This window comes from Pinus tabuliformis, chromosome 2_2 (genome assembly GCF_031772625.1).
Source record: "Pinus tabuliformis cultivar Carrire ecotype Pingquan chromosome 2_2, CPIR1, whole genome shotgun sequence".
NCBI lineage: Eukaryota > Viridiplantae > Streptophyta > Pinopsida > Pinales > Pinaceae > Pinus > Pinus tabuliformis.
The window spans coordinates 855,400,824-855,419,382 of record NC_142300.1 but is presented as its reverse complement, the minus strand read 5'-3'; the positions used below and the strand labels follow the sequence as shown (position 1 = coordinate 855,419,382).

General features: G+C 38.1%; 1 protein-coding gene and 1 long non-coding RNA gene across 2 annotated transcripts; one reads left to right on the top strand and one right to left on the bottom strand.

Annotated features, from left to right (window-relative positions):
• The first annotated feature begins 756 nt into the window (after positions 1-756).
• On the top strand, positions 757-2,129 carry LOC149195662 (uncharacterized). Its single transcript, XR_016255165.1, has 3 exons — positions 757-1,507; positions 1,692-1,785; positions 1,939-2,129. It is a non-coding gene; the product is annotated as an uncharacterized LOC149195662 (long non-coding RNA).
• A 7,856-nt stretch (positions 2,130-9,985) lies between these two features.
• LOC149195661 (uncharacterized) lies at positions 9,986-11,031 on the bottom strand. Its single transcript, XM_089407988.1, has 2 exons — positions 10,204-11,031; positions 9,986-9,991 (listed from the first exon to the last, which is right to left on the bottom strand). The coding sequence occupies exons 1-2, from the start codon at positions 11,029-11,031 to the stop codon at positions 9,986-9,988; spliced, it is 834 nt and encodes a 277-aa protein (XP_089264114.1).
• Between the last annotated feature and the right edge of the window lie 7,528 nt (positions 11,032-18,559).

The window sequence follows — 18,559 nt, the reverse complement described above, 5'->3', positions numbered from 1 at the left end:
CCCTTGCCGCTTGAGCTACCCCATGTGGACTATTTTATATTATAATCTTAACTTCTCTTTATTTTTTCTTTAAAATTAATTTTCACTTTTAGTACATATAATTTAATATATATATATATATTTTCTAAACCATATTATTTAACAAATTTTATTAATTTAAAAAACCATGTTATTCCAATTATATAAATAATAATAAGATAAAATTAAAAAAAATTCTCATTCTAATCATATAAATAATAATAAAGTTATTATATAAAAAAAAACCTATCCATGATTACCACTCACCACGCTCATGTTTTTAGCAATCACTTTGGCTGCCACGTTGGAGAATACTCTTCAACGCTTAAACGCGGAACAATTCCGATGAGCTGTACAACCATCCATGAGTATTCTTCGACACTTCAACGTTGAACACCATTTCCGATGAGCTGAGTCAGCTGACATGTATATTGGTTACCAGTCATTTTCAATGGGTATATTAGTTACCAGTCATTTTCATCCAATTTAGAAAGTATTAATAACGCCCTGACAAATATGTTTTTGTTAACTTCGTAACCAGTCGTTTTCATCCAATTTAGAAAGTATTAATAAAGCCCTGACAAAATCGTTTTTATTAACCTTAAAACATATTCAAAAGTAACATAAAACTTTGGAAAAAGCTTTAATAAAAGTAATGTAAGAGTATCCTATAATGTGACCAGAGAAATTCAAATTGGGCGCGCGCTGATTAGGCATGTCGTATAGAACCAAAGATCACATTCTAGGAGAGAGTGCAACTTGCCAAGAGGGACATTTGTTTTTCCTGTGGCTTTCAACGTATACATCTGCAGGACCTGTCGAAGGAGGAGTTTACAGTGGAGATTGCTGTCGAGGCAGGAGTTTGCATGTGCAATATGCGAAGAGATGGACATTTGTGTTTCTGTGGCTTTGCTTTCTGTCCGAGGACTTGGCAGAATAGGTTGCTGTCGCGGCAGGAGTTTGCAGAGGATATTGCTGTGGAAGCAAGTAATTGCAGTGGAAGCAGGAAATTGCTGTCTGAAAGAGGAATTAGAGGAATTTGAGGATTCTGATATTTAAATATCAATTGGGTTTTAAAGCGTCAAAAACCCACAGGTGTCTCTGATGTGACACTATAACGTGACCCCAGAGAAATTCAATCGGGCGTGCTGTGTGTGTTGTGGGTTTGAAAATAGAACCAAAGATTACATTCCGGGAGAGAGTGTAATTTTGCGAAGAGATGGACATTTGTTTTCTTGTGGCTTTCAACATATGCATGTGCAGTACCTGCAGGAGCTTGCTGTCGAGGGAGGAGTTTGCAGAGGAGATTGTTGTCGCTGCAGGAGTTTGCATGTGCAGGAGCTTGCTGTCGAAGGAGGAGTTTGCAGAGGAGATTGCTGTCCGAAAAAGTAATTTGAGCATTCTAATATTTAAATATCAATTGGGTTTCAAAGCGTTAGAAACCCACAGGACGAGAGGAAGAACATAACAGCAATTGGAGGCCATGGAGGTGAGTGGCCTTTTGTTTCTGAAAGGAGGAAGGATACATAGCAGTGACTTTGTATTTTTTTTTGGTTGTTGTTTTGTGTGTTTTGGGGTATATGATTTGGAATGAATATTTAGTATGCGGGTTTTGTGATCTTGGTCTGTCATTACAGACATTGTGATGGTTTGATATGATTTCTGTGTTGCAGATATCTGTAACACAACGAAAGCAAGGAAAACAGATTTCGCAGAGAATGATGATACTCATAATATCCATTTTGGGCTGTTTGAAAATGTGCTGAGGTCAACCCAGTTATAGCCAAACTTTTCCACTATTTAAAATGCATGCAACATTATTGCAATTCCTGGAGCAGTTGCTTTCAAAATCAGTGTAGTTGTCATAAAATGTGTGCTTATTTATTTGGTTCTCATGGCAATGTGATATGTGTGTTTGAGGGGGTCATCATTCTTCCACCATGGGGTTGATCTCGCGATGCGGCCAAGGCCTAGTGTGTGGGAATATGTTCGCTTAAATGTTGACGTACTTGCTATTGAACAACAATCTGTAGCTGAATATTTGGAATCCAACGACAACCTTGTGAATGAATTGAATATTTGGAATCCAATGAAAACCTTGGGAATGGAAGGTATTTATTTACATAGTGGACCCATTAGATTCAAATGTAGATATTAAAATTCTAATGATTGATCATAATCAATCAATGCAGCAGACTATATACTTTCTTTAGTTTCCGAGTTACCCGATTTTATCTCTTTTATTTCGGATAGAAGAAACCCATAGGAAAGTAAGCATGACAATTTGAGGAATCCATAAAGGTATTGGTATCAATTTATTTAGCTCAATCATAGGATGATTCGTGTAATGAGCACAATTGCGTTGTCAACCAATAGTTGACCATTCTCATGAAATTATTCTTATATGCTTTCTTTGCGATATGACATTCGCTACGATCCCCAATTAATACTATATTGTTTGAAGTTGTGTTGAATATTCAGAACCACACGAATTACCAACAGGGAGGAATACAATAGAAACTAGTTTGTAGTGATCTTTTATTATTTTGTCTTTAACTCTTAATTTGTTTGCCTGTGTAATTCATTTTGCAGGAAATTTGAGGTGATATGAAAATATTGTTTTCTCTACTAGCTTTCACTTTCTCTCACTTTCTCTCTCTCAGGCAGCCTCGTGTTCTTGTGTTGTGTTGTTGTGCAGTGGAGCGCTCCGTTGTATGCTTGTCATGTTGTCATGTGGTCTGTGTCGTTGTATGTGTTGTATGTGCACATATGTTTGTGTTATGTGTCGTTGTATGTGCACATATGTTTGTGTTGTGTCTGTGGATCTGTATTAACTGAGATTGAGAAAGAGTGTTGTGGCAGAGGAGATTATGGAGCGGTGGTTATCAACAAACTTCACAGTGAGTTAGTATTTTTGTCAGTCCTGTCTTCAATTATCAATTATTTTTAAATTCGGCACCTATATTTTTATTATTTTCTGATGGGTTGGATTTTTATATACAAGAGCCACCAGACTTGGATTTTTATATACAAGAGTCACCAGACTTTCCAGCTCTTTTGCAACCATGAACGAGGAGTTTCCTTTCCCAACAATGAGGAGCTTCCAACTCTTTTGCAGCCACCAGTTTTTAGAGTTTCCGCAACTAAACATTTATGGGCAGCAGTGCTAGTGCTAGTATTCTCTGTTGATGGCTCGGTTACTCTAATAAAGGTGTAAACCTTGTACAACTTCAACTATTTATTTCATATTAAGCTATTTCTTCCTCACCTTTTTTTCTGATGGGTTGAAATTTTATATACAGGAGCCATGAGAGTTTCCAGCTCTTTTGCAGCCATGAATGGAGAGTTTCTTTCCCTGCCAATGAGGAGTTTCCAACTCTTTTGCAGCCACCAGTTTCCAGAGTTTCTGTAACTAAACATCCTTAGGCATCAAGGCTAGTATTCTTTGTTGATGGCTCTGTTACTCTAATAAAAGTGTAAATCCCTGTACAACTTCACCTATTTATTTCATATTTAGCTATTTATTCCTCACCATTTTTTCTTATGGGTTGGATTTTTGTATACAGGAGTCACTAGAGTTTCCAACTCTTTTGCAACCATGAATGAGGAGTTTCCAGCTCTTTTGCAGAGCCTCACCAGTTTCTAGAGCTTCCGCAACTAAACATTCCTGGGCAGCATATTAAGCTATTTATTCCTCATCTTTTTGTTTGTTTGTTTGTCTGATGGGTTGGAATTTTATATACAGGAGCCACGAGAGTTTCCAGCTCTTTTGCAGCCATGAGTGGAGAGTTTCCTTCCCCTCCAATGAGGAGTTTCCAACTCTTTTGCAACCATCAGTTTCCAGAGTTTCTGTAACTAAACATCCCTGGGCATCAAGGCTAGTATTCATTGTTGATGGCTCTGTTACTCTAATAAAAGTGTAAATCCCTGTACAACTTCACCTATTTATTTCATATTCAGCTATTCATTCTTCACCATTTTTTCTGATCGGTTGGATTTTTGTATACAGGAGTCACCAGAGTTTCCAACTCTTTTGCAACCAATGAGGAGTTTCCTTCCCCACCAATGAGGAGTTTCCAGCTTTTTTGTAGAGCCTCACCAGTTTTCAGAGTTTCCGCAACTAAACATTCCTGGGCAGCAAGGCTAGTATTCTCTACTGATTGCCCTGTTACTTTAATACAAGTGTAAAACCTGTACAACTTCAACTATTTGTTTCATATTCAACTATTTAAGGCTACTAGGTAATTTATATTGGGATATACATGCACGTTACTACGGTTCTTACCCTTGCAACAAAGATTAGTCATGGATTTGCGGATTTTTGTTGTTATCAATCCATAGTCCATTCTTTGATCTGCTACAGTGTTAGTTGTACATTCTTTGATCTGCTACAGTGTTAGTTGTATGATGCAAGCGACTTACTTTGAATTCCTCGAAATTTAACATAGAGAGCTTTCTCGTTGGACTATGACTTCCATTTCCCATGACTAGCGTATTGGCTTTCCACTTATCAAAATTCTAGGGAGTTAGGAATGCCCTTTTATTTACAATCCTCACATGGCTAAAAACAAATTCCACTTCTAGGCCTTTGAGAAGAGCAACGCCTTCTGCTTTTTAGCCAATGCCACTTCTAGGCATTTGAGAAGAGCAATGCCTTCTGCTTTTTAGCCAATGCCACTTCTAGGCCTCTTTGAGAAGAGCAATATCTTCTTTTGCTTTATTATTGGTTTCTTCTTGTAGGTGTAAGAAGTAGAAAAAACCCAAAAATATGCTATGATGGGTCCCAAATGACTTCACTTGCTTTATATGTTATGATGGTCCCATATGACTTCACTCACTTTAGCTTCACTTGGTTACCTCTCGTTGCTCCTTCAAATTTCGGCGTAAACCACCCCACCTCTGACTTTATCAATGGATGAGGTTTATGACCAGCCTCTTTGCCTAGAAATTGAGTTGTTAGGATTGAACTCAAGTTACAAAGCATTTAATATTTAATATTTAAAGACAATGGCACTTTTAGATTTAATATTTAATATTTAGAGACAATGTTACTTCTAGGATTTTGAGAGGAGCAATGCCTTATGCTTTTTAGCTAAACCACCCCACCTCCAACTTTATCAATGGATGAGGTTTATGACCAGCCTCTTTGCCTAGAAATTGAGTTGTTAGGATTGAACTCAAGCTACAAAGCATTTAATATTTAATATTTAAAGACAATGGCACTTTTAGATTTAATATTTAGTATTTAGAGACAATGTTACTTCTAGGATTTTGAGAGGAGCAATGCCTTATGCTTTTTAGCTAATGGCACTTCTGGGTCTTTGAGAAGAGCAACGCATTTGGATTTTGAGAGGAGCAATGCCTTATGCTTTTTAGCTAATGGCACTTCTAGGTCTTTGAGAAGAGCAACGCATTTGGATTTTGAGAGGAGCAATGCTTTATGCTTTTTAGCTAATGGCACTTCTGGGTCTTTGAGAAGAGCAACGCATTTTTCTTTTTAGCCAATGGCACTTCTAGGCCTTTGAGAAGAGCAATACCTCCTGTTGCTTTATTATTGGTTTCTTAGAAAAACTTAGAACAAATTTGCTATGATGGTCCCAAATGATTCACTTTCTTCATATGTTTTGATGGTCCTGCGTGACTCCACTCGCTTTAGCTTCACTTGATTACCTCTCGTTGCTCCCGCCTCTTTGCCTAGAAATTGGGTTGTGGGTTGTTAGGATTGAACTCAAGCTTTAAAGCATTTAATATTTTGGCCACCTCGATCGACGGGAGGAATTTGAGGCCTTCTATGTTGAAAATGGAAACAAGAAATGCTAAAAATAGAAGTGCTAAAAATAGCACTGCTAAAAATAACAGTTTGAGTACTAGTGCTAGATTGGGCAACAGGGAATGAAAAATGGAAGTGCTAAAAATAGCATTCTATTTTTAGCAGTTCAGGATGGATTCCTTATTTTAGTCAGTCCTTGGACTAAAAATAGGAAGTAAAATTCGAATTTGAACTTAACAGTTGTTTGAAAATAAATAAATTAATTCTCCATGAGTTAATTAGTTGTGAAAAATCAAACATGAAGTCTATGTGAGGACATGCAACAATTTATCTATTAATTGAGGAATTTATCCATCAGTTAAAGAGGTAAGGATGAGTTGTCATATTGAGTTGTAATTAGTTGGCTCAGTTAATTGAGTCAAGTCCAGTTAGATTAATGTAACAGTTTGCTATATTAATGAGAGTTCAGTTAGTTAATGCTTGCATGCATGCAACTATTGTATTTCAGATAACTGAGTATTCACTCATGGATAACTCATGCATATCAGTTCAGACAGAGACCTAGTTGAGATCAAAGAAGGGACAGTGTACTATCAGTTGGATGAATATTTTTCCTATAAAGGAAGCTCATCCATGATGAGGATTTATCTCCTTCAGGACTGCACAGTTGGAAGCTCATCCATGATGAGGATTTATCTCCTTCAGGACTGCACAGTTGGATCAGAGGTTGGTGAGTGTGTGAAGAGGCCAATTCACACAAGTGGCTGCACTGGACCCCAATTAGAATTGCCCAAAGAAATAGGAGGCTTGGAGGGCAAACGAGAGGTTAGATAGAGGCCTTTGACTATCTATGAGCAGCAGAGGTACTGCAGAGAGAGCAGGATAGCTTTTGAGCTGATTCTTTTTGTAATACTGGCTATATTTCCACTTGTATGATAAAACAGAGTTGGGGTTTTAGGCTGAGGCTTTCCCTGAGTAAATTCTTCTGCGTTATGTGTGATTGATTTTTCCATATCAGTTATATGTGTTCTTATTGATGTTACTCATATTCGATTAAGCTTTCGCTAAATTGTTTCTAGAAGTAGATCAAGTGTTTTGCTTTAGTATCTTGCATTACCAGGTGATCTACAGTGGAAATTTTTACATGGTATCAGAGCACAGGTGGTGAAGGAAGAACAATATACAAGAAGGGAGAAGTTGAAGTTTGTGATTCCTGAATATAGAAATCGAGTTCTTATCACATCTCTATTTCACCTATGGCGTTCTATGGTTTGAGACTCGAATATGCCCTTGATGGCAGTTCTAATTATATAGCTTGAAAGGATCACATGGAAGCAGTACTAGAGGATAACGGTCTAAAGGACTTCATTGATCAAAAAGTCCTCAAGCCGACTGGTGCTGCTGAATTGGCTGAATGGAAGAAATGTGTGGCTAGAGCAAGGAGAATCCTTTTGGAGGGAGTTCGAGATCACATAGTCTCGAGTCTCCATGGGAAGGAGACACCGTTTTCAATGTGGAAAACATTGAAAGATCTATATTAGAATAGTAGTGATCAGAGGAAGCTGGCACTGAAAGACAAGCTTTGAAAGATCAAGTGTGAAAAGGGCGACATGATCTCTACGTATCTGAACAAGCTCACCACATGCAGGGATGAGCTTGGAAGTGTAGGGATCGCGACAACTGATGATGACATGGTGAGTCTTGCACTCCTCGGTCTTCCTAAGAGCTGGCATAGCTACCAGGACTCGGTTAATGGAAGAGAGAAACTGCCAGATTGGGAACGACTTTGGTCGGATTTGATGCAGGAGGAGATAAGAAGAAGCACCAGAGATGGTTCTTCATCCATGGAGGATGAAGAAAACTGTGCCTTAGCGAGTAAGGCGAAGAAGGGGAAGGAGAAGGTTTCTCTTTCCGAATCCAGTTCTTCCCATGGTGGGAAGAAGTTTGACAAATCGAAAGTGCGATGCTTTCGTTGTCATGAGGTGGGCCATTTTGCTACAAATTGTCCACTGAGGAAATCCAAGAAGGGATCTGTGGAAGGATCAGAAGGTGAGGCACTAGCCTCACAATTCGAGTTGGATTTCACACTCTTCGCATGCATGGTTTCATCCATGGTGGGAAGTGGTTGGTTTCTTGACAATGGAGCTTCTTTCCACATGACTGGCGACAAGAGTTTGTTCAGTACTTTGGAGGAGAAAGATCTCCAGATACTCACGACGACGGGTAATGATGAAAAGTATAGTGTCTCAGGTGTAGGCACGGTTGTTTTTCAGAGGGAGCATGGAGCTCGCCTTACCTTGACCGATGTCAAGTATGTACCAGGACTGAAGAGAAACTTGGTGTCGATTGCGATGTTGGAAGACAGAGGCTATGATGTAGTCTTTAGTAAGGGAAAGGTTTTCCTTAGACACATCATCACTAGACAGGTGAAGCAGGTCAGTTCACGGGGCAAGAACCTGTATGCTCTTGAGGTTCAAGATGCATGCAAAGCCTTGAGCAGCAAGGCAACTGATGGAGACTTGGTGGTTGAGAGCTATGTCACACGGTTCGAGTTCGAATTTGAGTTCGACAACGATTAAGTTCGATTCGAATTCGAATTTTCCGTTTAGGTTCGAATGAGGTTCGACTATACATATATATATATATATATATATATATATATATATATATATATATATATATTTATATATATATATATCTATATATGAGAAAATAATAGAAAATTCAAAATCGATCCATAAACACATGAATACAAATTCTTATTAGTAAACATACATGAATAATGTAATCATTCTAACATCTAGTTAAATGTAAACATACACAATAGTAGTTTGCAAAAAGAAATGACATAATTTTCAGTCTTCAAAATTTAAATGAATGTCAAATACTAATAATCTTTTAAAAAATCACATAATCAAAAATTAAATATGATCAAAATTTAAACATACACATCATTGTAGGACATCTTCAAATTTCAAAATTTTAAATATCATCAAAGTCATAATATCATCAAAGTCATCAACACATGGAATTCCATCATTTGGCTCATCTAGTGAGTCATCATCAATGCTAATATAATAAGGAAGTCATAAAGACCATTGCCAAATAGTTATAATCCATAAAATTGTTCTAGGAAATTCAAAAAACATAGATAATCTATACTTATGGCCTACTAGTATGATCAAAAAGCTCTCAATCATCATGTGCATATGGCATAGTAAAGGCACTAGAATGGTGATCATCAAAGTCATCAATAGATGGAATTCCAACATTTGGATCATCTAGTGAGTCACCATCAGTGCTAATATCATCTTCTTCTGGCTCTAGATCAGCATCAAACCATGGTTCGGAGGAACTAGATGCATCTTTGGCCACACTACTCAAGGCCAACTTCAAATTACTGCGAACATAAACAAGGTATTCCAACCTTCTAGACAATAATTTGTTTCTTTTCTTGGACTAGATATGGTTAAAGCTACTCCGGTTCCTTTCACAAGTAGAGGCACTTGATCCCTGGCTCAAAATACGAATTGCAAAACGTTGCAATTCAGGAGTCTCTGATCCATAAAACTGCCACCATCTCCCTGGAGGAATATTGGGCCTATCTTGTACTGCACTAGACCTTGCAAATGTTCCCTCTTCCAACCTGTATGCTCGGAGCTGCTCTCTAATTCTCCTGCATTCTTCTAGATCAGGGACCAACCGTTCAACTGCATCATAAAGGCCATTCATAACTTCTGCATCATTTGTTCTTTCTATCCCAAAGAGTCTAGGATCCAAATAACAAGCTGCTGCATGTAAAGGACTATGCAACATCTTCCATCTTTCATCAATCATCTCCCATATCGCAATGTACTCATTTTCCTCATTATTAAAAGATTTTGCAATGGCTTCTTTAGCACGATCCATGCCTCATAAGCAAAACCCATGGAAGGGGTATCACTATCAACCATGCGAAGCATATCAACAATTGGTTCACATACTTTTAAGACCTTCTGAGCATTGTCCCAAAAAGCATTCCCTAAAATCACCTGTTCCAACTCCTTTCCTTTAGCTTCCTTTGAAATATGAGACTTTTCCCACTCATTGTTGCAAAAAACACCTCTTATACTCCCTTTTTCTTCAACTAGCCTTTTGATAGTAATATAATATGTGGCAAACCTGGTGTCACAAGGCCTGAGCAACTCTCTAGATGCATTATTCCTGTACAAGCTCAATGTGAGTTGATGGTTAAATATGAAGTGAGAAATTTGTTTCCCCCTCTGAACTGTCTCGTTAATCCATGGAAACTTTGCCAAGTCATGTAACAATAAGTCAAGACAATGAGCAGCACAAGGTGTCCAATATATTTTTCTGTATTTATCCATGATCATTTTTCCTACTCCAACACAATTTGAAGCACTATCAGTTATAACCTGGACCACATTTTCTTCTCCAACCTCAAGAATAGCTTCCTCTAAAATCTTGAAAATAAATTCAGAGTTCTTTTTATTCCCTGATGCATCAACTACTTTCAAAAAAAGTACCTCTTTAGGGCAAGAAGCCAACACATTAATAAGAGGTCTATGATTCATATCTGACCAACTATCTGATAAAATTGTGCACCCTGTTTCCTTCCAAGAGTCTTTGATCTTCTGCAAATTGTTTGTAACTCTTTCTTTTGACCTCTTCAAAAGAGTGGTCCTTATAGTCTCAGAACTAGGAGGGACATATCCTTTACCAAAACCTGCCATCATCTTACACGCATTGATGAAGTAAGGGCTTCTTGCCACATTAAATGGAATTGCAGATTCAAAAAACATATCAGCTACAGCATCATCAACTTCTTGTTTCTGCATGGGCTTCCAAAGAGTATTTAATGTAGCTGTCCCACTTGATTTATTGATATTTGACTGAGATGAACTCCCAACACCAACCGTGCTTGAAGAAAGTGCAGATAATGAATTGTAATTCATTGCAATTTTTGTTTGAACACGTTGTCTTTTGTTTTCATTCACTTTCTTAGCCTTTTGTATATTGTCATAATCTTTCTTAAGTATCTCCTTGAGCTCTGCAGACACATTCTTGCAACCTTCAACGCCACCTCCTTTGCCATTAGTGACAGAAAGTAAGTGGTCCATGACTCTAGTTAAAGATCTGAAAAACTCATTATTACATAACTTGCATTTCAAATGCCTCCCATGAGGCTCGCCCAATTTCTCCACATATTTCCATCCTTTTGCCGTTGACTTTGGAGGTGCCATGACAAATATGTCTGCATTTTTGTTGGCAATGACATATTAAAATTCGAACTTAAATAAATGATAAAATAGTGAAATTCAATTTTCAAATACAAATAAAACTTGATATTTTGATTAAAAAGTAAAAAGTAAAAAAATCTATCGAATCATACTAGGTCCTAGAACCCTGATAGGGTGTTTGACTTATCTTTTAATATGGATCACTTCTAAATCTTACTACAAGCATATAGAAGTTATCAAAACTGAAACTGTATTGAAGCTGGGGAAAAACAGTCATATGTATTATAAACAATGCATAAAATACTCAAATTTTAATAAAAAGATTATACATTTAATGATTTATGTACATCATTGTGTAAAACCAAATCATTGGACTAAAGATCTAACATTTTGAACTGTATTGGGCAGTTTTTCAGGAGAGGAACCTCTGTTTTTCTCTTTTATATGATGTCTACAGAAATGCTTAAATGTATATATTATACTACATATTGTATAATGTAGTACCTCCGCATGCTAACAAAGTGCTTCCAGGAAATAAGGTGAAATTGCTGCCCACAAAAGGATGAAAGGTGACCCTTTATTGCTGCCCAGAAAAGTAGAGTAACTTGTCTAATAACTCACTAACTGGAGTCTGGCCGAATGCTGTCATAATAATTGCAGATCGGCTCTATCAGCTGGTTGCCAAAGTGGTTGGACTTCCCAACTATTTTGGGAAGAAGGAATGCAATTTCTTTATCTCATGGAAATTTTTGGGATGTCTCTTTGTTCTAAAGAGAACAAAACACTAGTTCTGAGTACAATGGTGGATGGATTGAAGACATTTAAGCAGGTTGCAAATGCATGCACTTGATTATCAATAGTTTTATATAAACTTTAAAATGTATTATTGTTTTTTACTGTTATGTGGAAATAGGAAATTTAAAGACATTTCTTTCAGCAATGATTACCAACAGCCAATAAGCATAATAAGGAAATGAGAAACATGGAAATCCTCTGGATTTCAAATTAACGCCTCTTCTCAGACGCTTATCCTTTATACTAAATTAAAATAAGTTAAAATTGATCCAATGCTTTTTACTTATTTATATGACATTTATGTGTGCCTAGTTTCAGCAATGACTACTTATTTATATGACATTTATGTGTGCCTAGTTTCAGCAATGACTACAAACAGTCAATAAACAGAAAAAAGAAATGATAAGCATGGAAATCTGGCTTTCAAATTAACACCTCTTCTCAGATGAGCGTTCTTTATACTAACTAAGTTAGGTTAAATTCGATTCAGTGTTTGTTACTTAATATATATGACATTTAGTTGTGCTTCTAGTTTCTGCTATATTGTAGCCTTGCGGCTGATATATCATTTTGGGTTTTGAATCACTTTTTTTGGTGAATTTTTCACCTATGTCCAAAAGACCAATTCACCCTTCAATTTTTATCATTTCATTTCTAGCAGACTAGCAGTGAAGCGAGTAACAACCCGACAATGAAGGGACTAGTTGTCAACCTAGTTGTTGCAGAAGTAGCAGTTCAGAAGTGTTTATGAAACTTCGAAGAGTGCATTTGTTGCCGAACACAAAGATAGAGCAGTTTGTCAAAGATAGAGCAGTTCAAACGGTAAAACTAACACTGGTAACTTCAATCCTAAAAATGTGACGTGCTAGTGGCACTATGGCAAGTCGACTGTCGGGGTATATGAAAAGAAATTGCAAGAAGTGGTTGTAGCAGATGGAACACAAGAAAAAGCAACCCAACAGAAAGGAAGTGAATGTACTAGAGCATGATGAGGAAGTGTACTCATTTGAAGCTTTTTAGGTGGCACATAAGTCCTTAAATCACTGGCCCTTTGATTCTGAAGCTTCAAACATATGTCAAGTAGAAAAGAGTGCTTTGTCCAGAGCAGTCCAAACCAGACTCTCTAGAAAGGGATTGCTTTGTCCAAAGCAGCCCAAAACAGGCTCAGGCAGAAAGCGTGGAAATTTATAATGAAGCTCTCGGATGGTAAAAGGCATATCTTTTGGATTGCACTTCGATGAAAATATGATAGGAGGAGCTAAAAGAGTCTTAGACCTTTGTATCGTCATGAAAATAACTTTAGGTTGTTTTCTGAGATGATTAAAAACAAATTTAAAAGAAAAGCTGGATGCATGTGTATAGTATAAAAACTTCAAGGAAACCATGGTGAATGAATCTGATAATAGAATCAAAGAACATAATACGTATGCAAATGGAAAAGTGCGTTGTAAGGTGAGGGAATTTCAAAATAAGTATCGACTCAAAATGCTATATATATTAAACTGACTCCTGCAAAGGGAATCCAAGGTATTGCACCTAAAGAGGTATGGTTATAAGACTGTAAGTCTGTAACATACATACTTGAAGACTGAAGTTGAGTGACGAGTCTTGAAAGCTACGGGCGTCGGGTGCTGCGTGCACACTGGTGCCGCGGTGCGTCGGTGGTCTGCGACTGCTCAAGCGGCAAGCCTCGGCCCTCAGGCTCACACTGCGTGCCCACTGCCTGCACGTCTGCAAAGTGCAAACTGCACAACGCTATCAACTGAGAACTCTACAAACAAACGCTCAGCCTCACTCAATACTCCCTTCCCGACAGTGTGTGCCAAAACGGTAGCCAGCCATCGTTTATAAAGAATTATTTGGCGGGAAGAGTTGCTAAAAAGCGGTATGCGGCCCCTGGTTTTTCTTCTAAACAACCAAATAAAACCGTCAAGAAAACTGTCGAACCTCAAAAAATTTGTTTAAGTTCGCGTTGAGGTTCGTTTAGGTTCGATTAGGTTCGATGAGGTTCGAGTTCGACTTGAGGTTCGAATTTCAGGTTCGCTAAACTTGAACGAACTTCAATTTTTTTTTTTTTTTTTTTCAGGTTCATCGAATTTTGAACCTGAAGCTTCAGGTTCACCGAACCCTGTGACATAGGTTGAGAGGGAGAGTATATTACCTCTCAACATGTAGCGCCAGAAGAAGTCTCAGACGATTGTGGAGGAGCCACGATTGGTGCAACAACTTCAGGAGGTTGTGGAGCAGCCACAACAGGGGAAGTTGAGAGGAGATCGAGTAGAGACATCTACTCATGCAGAGACCTCTAGTAGGGGGAAACTTCGAGCCAGGTGGGCAGAGGGATCACATGCAGCCATACCTCTAGGTAGGAGGTGGGGCGATGTGGAGTGATCATCCCAAGGAGGAGGGGCAGGATCCTTGAGGTACCCAACCTCTTTGATTCGACTTTGCTACAGGAGCCTCGATGAGGAGTAGTAGGACTGACTGATTGGGTAGAGACAGATGCGGATGGAGCGGCAGAGAGAGCTACAGTGCAGGAATCCCAAGACAACACAAAGCTAGCAGGTTGCAGCAATGCGAGAGGCACAAGTGTGTTGCACTAGTGCAGGATGGCACAGAGAGGTGTGCAACGGTGCGAGATGCATGGAGATGTTGTAGTAGTGCAGAGGTCAGAGAGGGAGCACTTGTCAGCAGCAGGTAGAGATTCAACATCAGAGTATGTTTCTAGCCCAACGGAGAGGTCAGTCGGGAGTTTTTTTTGTTCGGAGAGTTGCTGGAGCAACCACACTTGGTAGAAGTGTTGCATGCAGAATATTCCAGAGGTACATGATCGGGTTCCAGAGGAAGCCTTTCTTGTTGAGAGGGAGTGTTAAAAATGGCAACAAGAAATGCTAAAATAGAAGTGCTAAAAATAGCAGTTTGGGTACTAGTGTTGGATTGGATAACAGGGAATCAAAAATGGAAGTGCTAAAAATAACATTCTATTTTTAGCAGTTCAGGATGGATTCCTTATTTTAGTCAGTCCCTGGACTAAAAATAGGAAGTAAAATTCGAATTTGAACTTAACAGTCGTTTGAAAATAAATAAATTAATTGTCCATGAGTTAATTAGTTGTGAAAAATCAAACATGAAGTCTATGTGAGGGCATGCAATAGTTTATGTATTAATTGAGGAATTTATCCACTAGTTAAAGAGATAAGGATGAGTTGTAATATTGAGTTGTAATTAGTTGGCTCAGTTAACTGAGTCAAGTCTAGTTAGATTAATTTAATAGTTTGTTAAATTAATGAGAGTTTAGTTAGTTAATGCTTGCATGCATGTAACTACTGTATTTCAGATAACTGAGTATTCACTCATGGATAACTCATGCATGTCAGTTCAGACAGAGACCCAATTGAGATTAAAGAAGTGACAATGTACTATCAATTGGATGAATATTTTTCCTATAAAGGAAGCTCATCCATGATGAGGATTTATCTCCTTCAGGACTGCACAATTGGATCAGAGGTTGGTGAGTGTGTGAAGAGACCAATTCACACAAGTGGCTGCACTGGACCCCAATCAGAATTGCGCAAAGAAATAGGAGGCTTGGAGGACAGACGAGAGGTTAGATAGAGGCCTTTGACTGTCTATGAGCAGCAAAGGTATTGCAGAAAGGGCAGGATAGCTTTTGAGCTGATTCTTTTTGTAATACTGGCTATATTTCCACTTGTATGATAATACAGAGTTGGGGTTTTAGGCTGAGGCTTTCCTCGGGTAAATTCTTCTGTGTTATGTGTGATTGATTTCTCCATATTAGTTATATGTGTTCTTATTGATGTTGCTCATGTTCGATTAAACTTCCGCTAAATTGTTTGTAGAAGTAGATCAAGTGTTTTGCTTTAGTATATTGCCTTACCAGATGATCTACAGTGGGAATTTCTATATTCTAGCCTATGTTCACTGATTTCCTAATAACTTTTGAGAGCTTTTAACCAAAATTGCTTTAGACTCTAGGCTTTTTCTTCAAGGTTACTCAAGTGTCTTCCTCTCCAAAGGGACTTCATTATAAAGCGATAACTCTCAAAATTTTGAAAGAGAAGGTTTTCCATGTGGCATTCCCCTAGGAAGAAAAAAGGGAACTCGTTTGCTTGCAGTTTTTTCGTTGATAAAGTATCCTCTCATAGTTTCCATACTTTCTAAATTATGAAGAGGTTTTCCATGTGCCATTGCCCAGGAAGAAAAAAAGGAACTCGTTTTCTTGAAGTTTTTCCTTGATACAGTATCCTCTCATAGTTTCCATACTTTCTAAGCTATTTCACAATGTAAGAAAATGTGGTCATATAGTTGGTCTTCTTAATACTTATCAGTCGCCAACGACACGTATATAATATGTTGATTGAAGCTGATGGTTGGGTGCTATTTGGCTTGTTTTCCATGCTCTAGATTGGTTACCTTTTGTTGATTGTTGTTAAACAATCTTTAATGCAAATTCTCCCAATAATATTAGGGCGAGGTAGAATTATAATGATTGCCTCATTCGCTGCCTTACTCTACAATGGAATGGATTCAAGATTGAGATCATATTTTCTTGACTTATCAAATCAATTTACATTTACCCTCATAAACTCTCCAATATATTATTACTTTACAAATGTAAATTCCTTTCATAAAGGCTCCTAGTGTTCGTGATCCCTTCAAGGCTCCAAAGTGTCCATGGTCCCTTCCATGGGTGAATAATCACTGGGAAGGTCATTGTCTCAATCCTATTCCTTTATAACAAAAAATGCCTCTCATAAAGGCTCCTAGTATTCGTGATCCCTTCAAGGCTCCGAGTGTTCATGGTCCCTTCCATGGGTGAATAACCATTGGGAAGGTCACTGTCTCAATCATATTCCTTTACTAACAAAAATTGAGATTCCTCTCATAAAGGCTCCTAGGGTTCGTGATCCCTTCAAGGCTCCAAGTGTTCATAATCCCTTTCATGGGTGAATAACCATTGTGAAGGTCACTGTCTTAATCTTATTCCTTTACTTATAACAAAAATTGAGATTCCTCTAGCTCCGAGAGAACACTGTCCTAATCCTATTCCTTTACTTATAACATAAATCGAGATTCCCCTAGCTCCGAGAGAACATAAATTCCTTTCATATTGGCTCAAGTGTTCGTGATCCCCTCCATGGGAGACTAACTTGTGGTTGTCCAAAGTTTGCTTGTAAGGTAAGGGGATTGAACATTTATTCCTTTAAATGTCCTATTTTCCCATCTCCCCCTAAAATAAGAAAATCTCTTTAATCATTTCCTGATTCCTTAATTTATCCTAGAATAAATAGTAAAATACCTTAACAAGGCCACAACTCCCTTCGAGGGATTTCACAACTATAAGTGCCCCATGAATGGTTTGTTGTTTACCACAACTAATTGCCCCATGAATGGTTTGTTGTTTAACTATAACTAAATCCTCACGGGCTTGTTGCTTACTTAAAAGAAATTGAGATTCCCCTAGCTCAGAGAGAATGTAAATTCCTTTCATATAGGCTCAAGTGTTCGTGATCCCCTCCATGGGAGAATAACTCGTGGTTGTCCAAGGGTTGCTTGTAAGGCAAGGGGATTGAACATTTATTCCTTTAAATTTCATTTTTTTCTCATCTTCCCCTAAGATAAGAAAATCTCTTTAATCATTTCCTGATTCCCTAATTTATCCTAGAATAAATAGTAAAATACCTTAACAAGGCCACAACTCCCCTTCGAGGGCTTTCACAACTATAAGTGCCCCATGAATGGTTTGTTGTTTACCACAACTAAGTACTCCACGGACGGTTTGTTAAAATACCTTAACTAGGCCACAACTCCCCTTCGAGGGATTTCACAAGTATAAGTTCCCCATGAATGGTTTGTTGTTTACGACAACTAAGTGCCCCATGAATGGTTTGTTGTTTACCCACAGCTAAATCCTCACGGGCTTGTTCCTTACTTATAACAGAAATTGAGATTCCCTTAGCTCCGAGAGAATGCGAATTTCTTTCATACAAGCTCAAGTGTTAGTGATCCCCTCCATGGAAGGGGTTTGAACATTATATTAAACATTTATTCCTTTAAATGTCATTTTTTTCTCATCTTCCCCTAAAATTTAATCATTTCCTGATTCCCTAATTTATCCTAGAATAAATAGTAAAATACCTTAACAAGGCCACAACTCCCCTTCGAGGGCTTTCACAACTATAAGTGCCCCATGAATGGTTTGTTGTTTACCACAACTAAGTGCCCCACGAATGGTTTGTTAAAATACCTTAACAAGGTCACAACTCCCCTTTGAGGGCTTTCACAACTATAAGTGCCCCATGAATGGTTTGTTGTTTACGACAACTAAGTGCCCCACGAATGGTTTGTTAAAATACCTTAACGAGGCCACAACTCCCCTTCAAGGGCATTTACAACTATAAGTGCCCCATGAATGGTTTGTTGTTTACGACAATTAAGTGCCCCATGAATGGTTTGTTAAAATACCTTAACAAGGCCACAACTCCCCTTCGAGGGCATTCACAACTATAAGTGCCCCATGAATGGTTTGTTGTTTACGACAACTAAGTGCCCCATGAATGGTTTGTTGTTTACCCACAGCGAAAATTTCACAGCTGTAAGTGGCCCATGAATGGTTTGTTGTTTACCCATAGCTAAATCCTCATGGGCTTGTTCCTTACTTATAACAGAAATTGAGATTCCCCTAGCTCCGAGAGAATGTAAATTCCTTTCATAC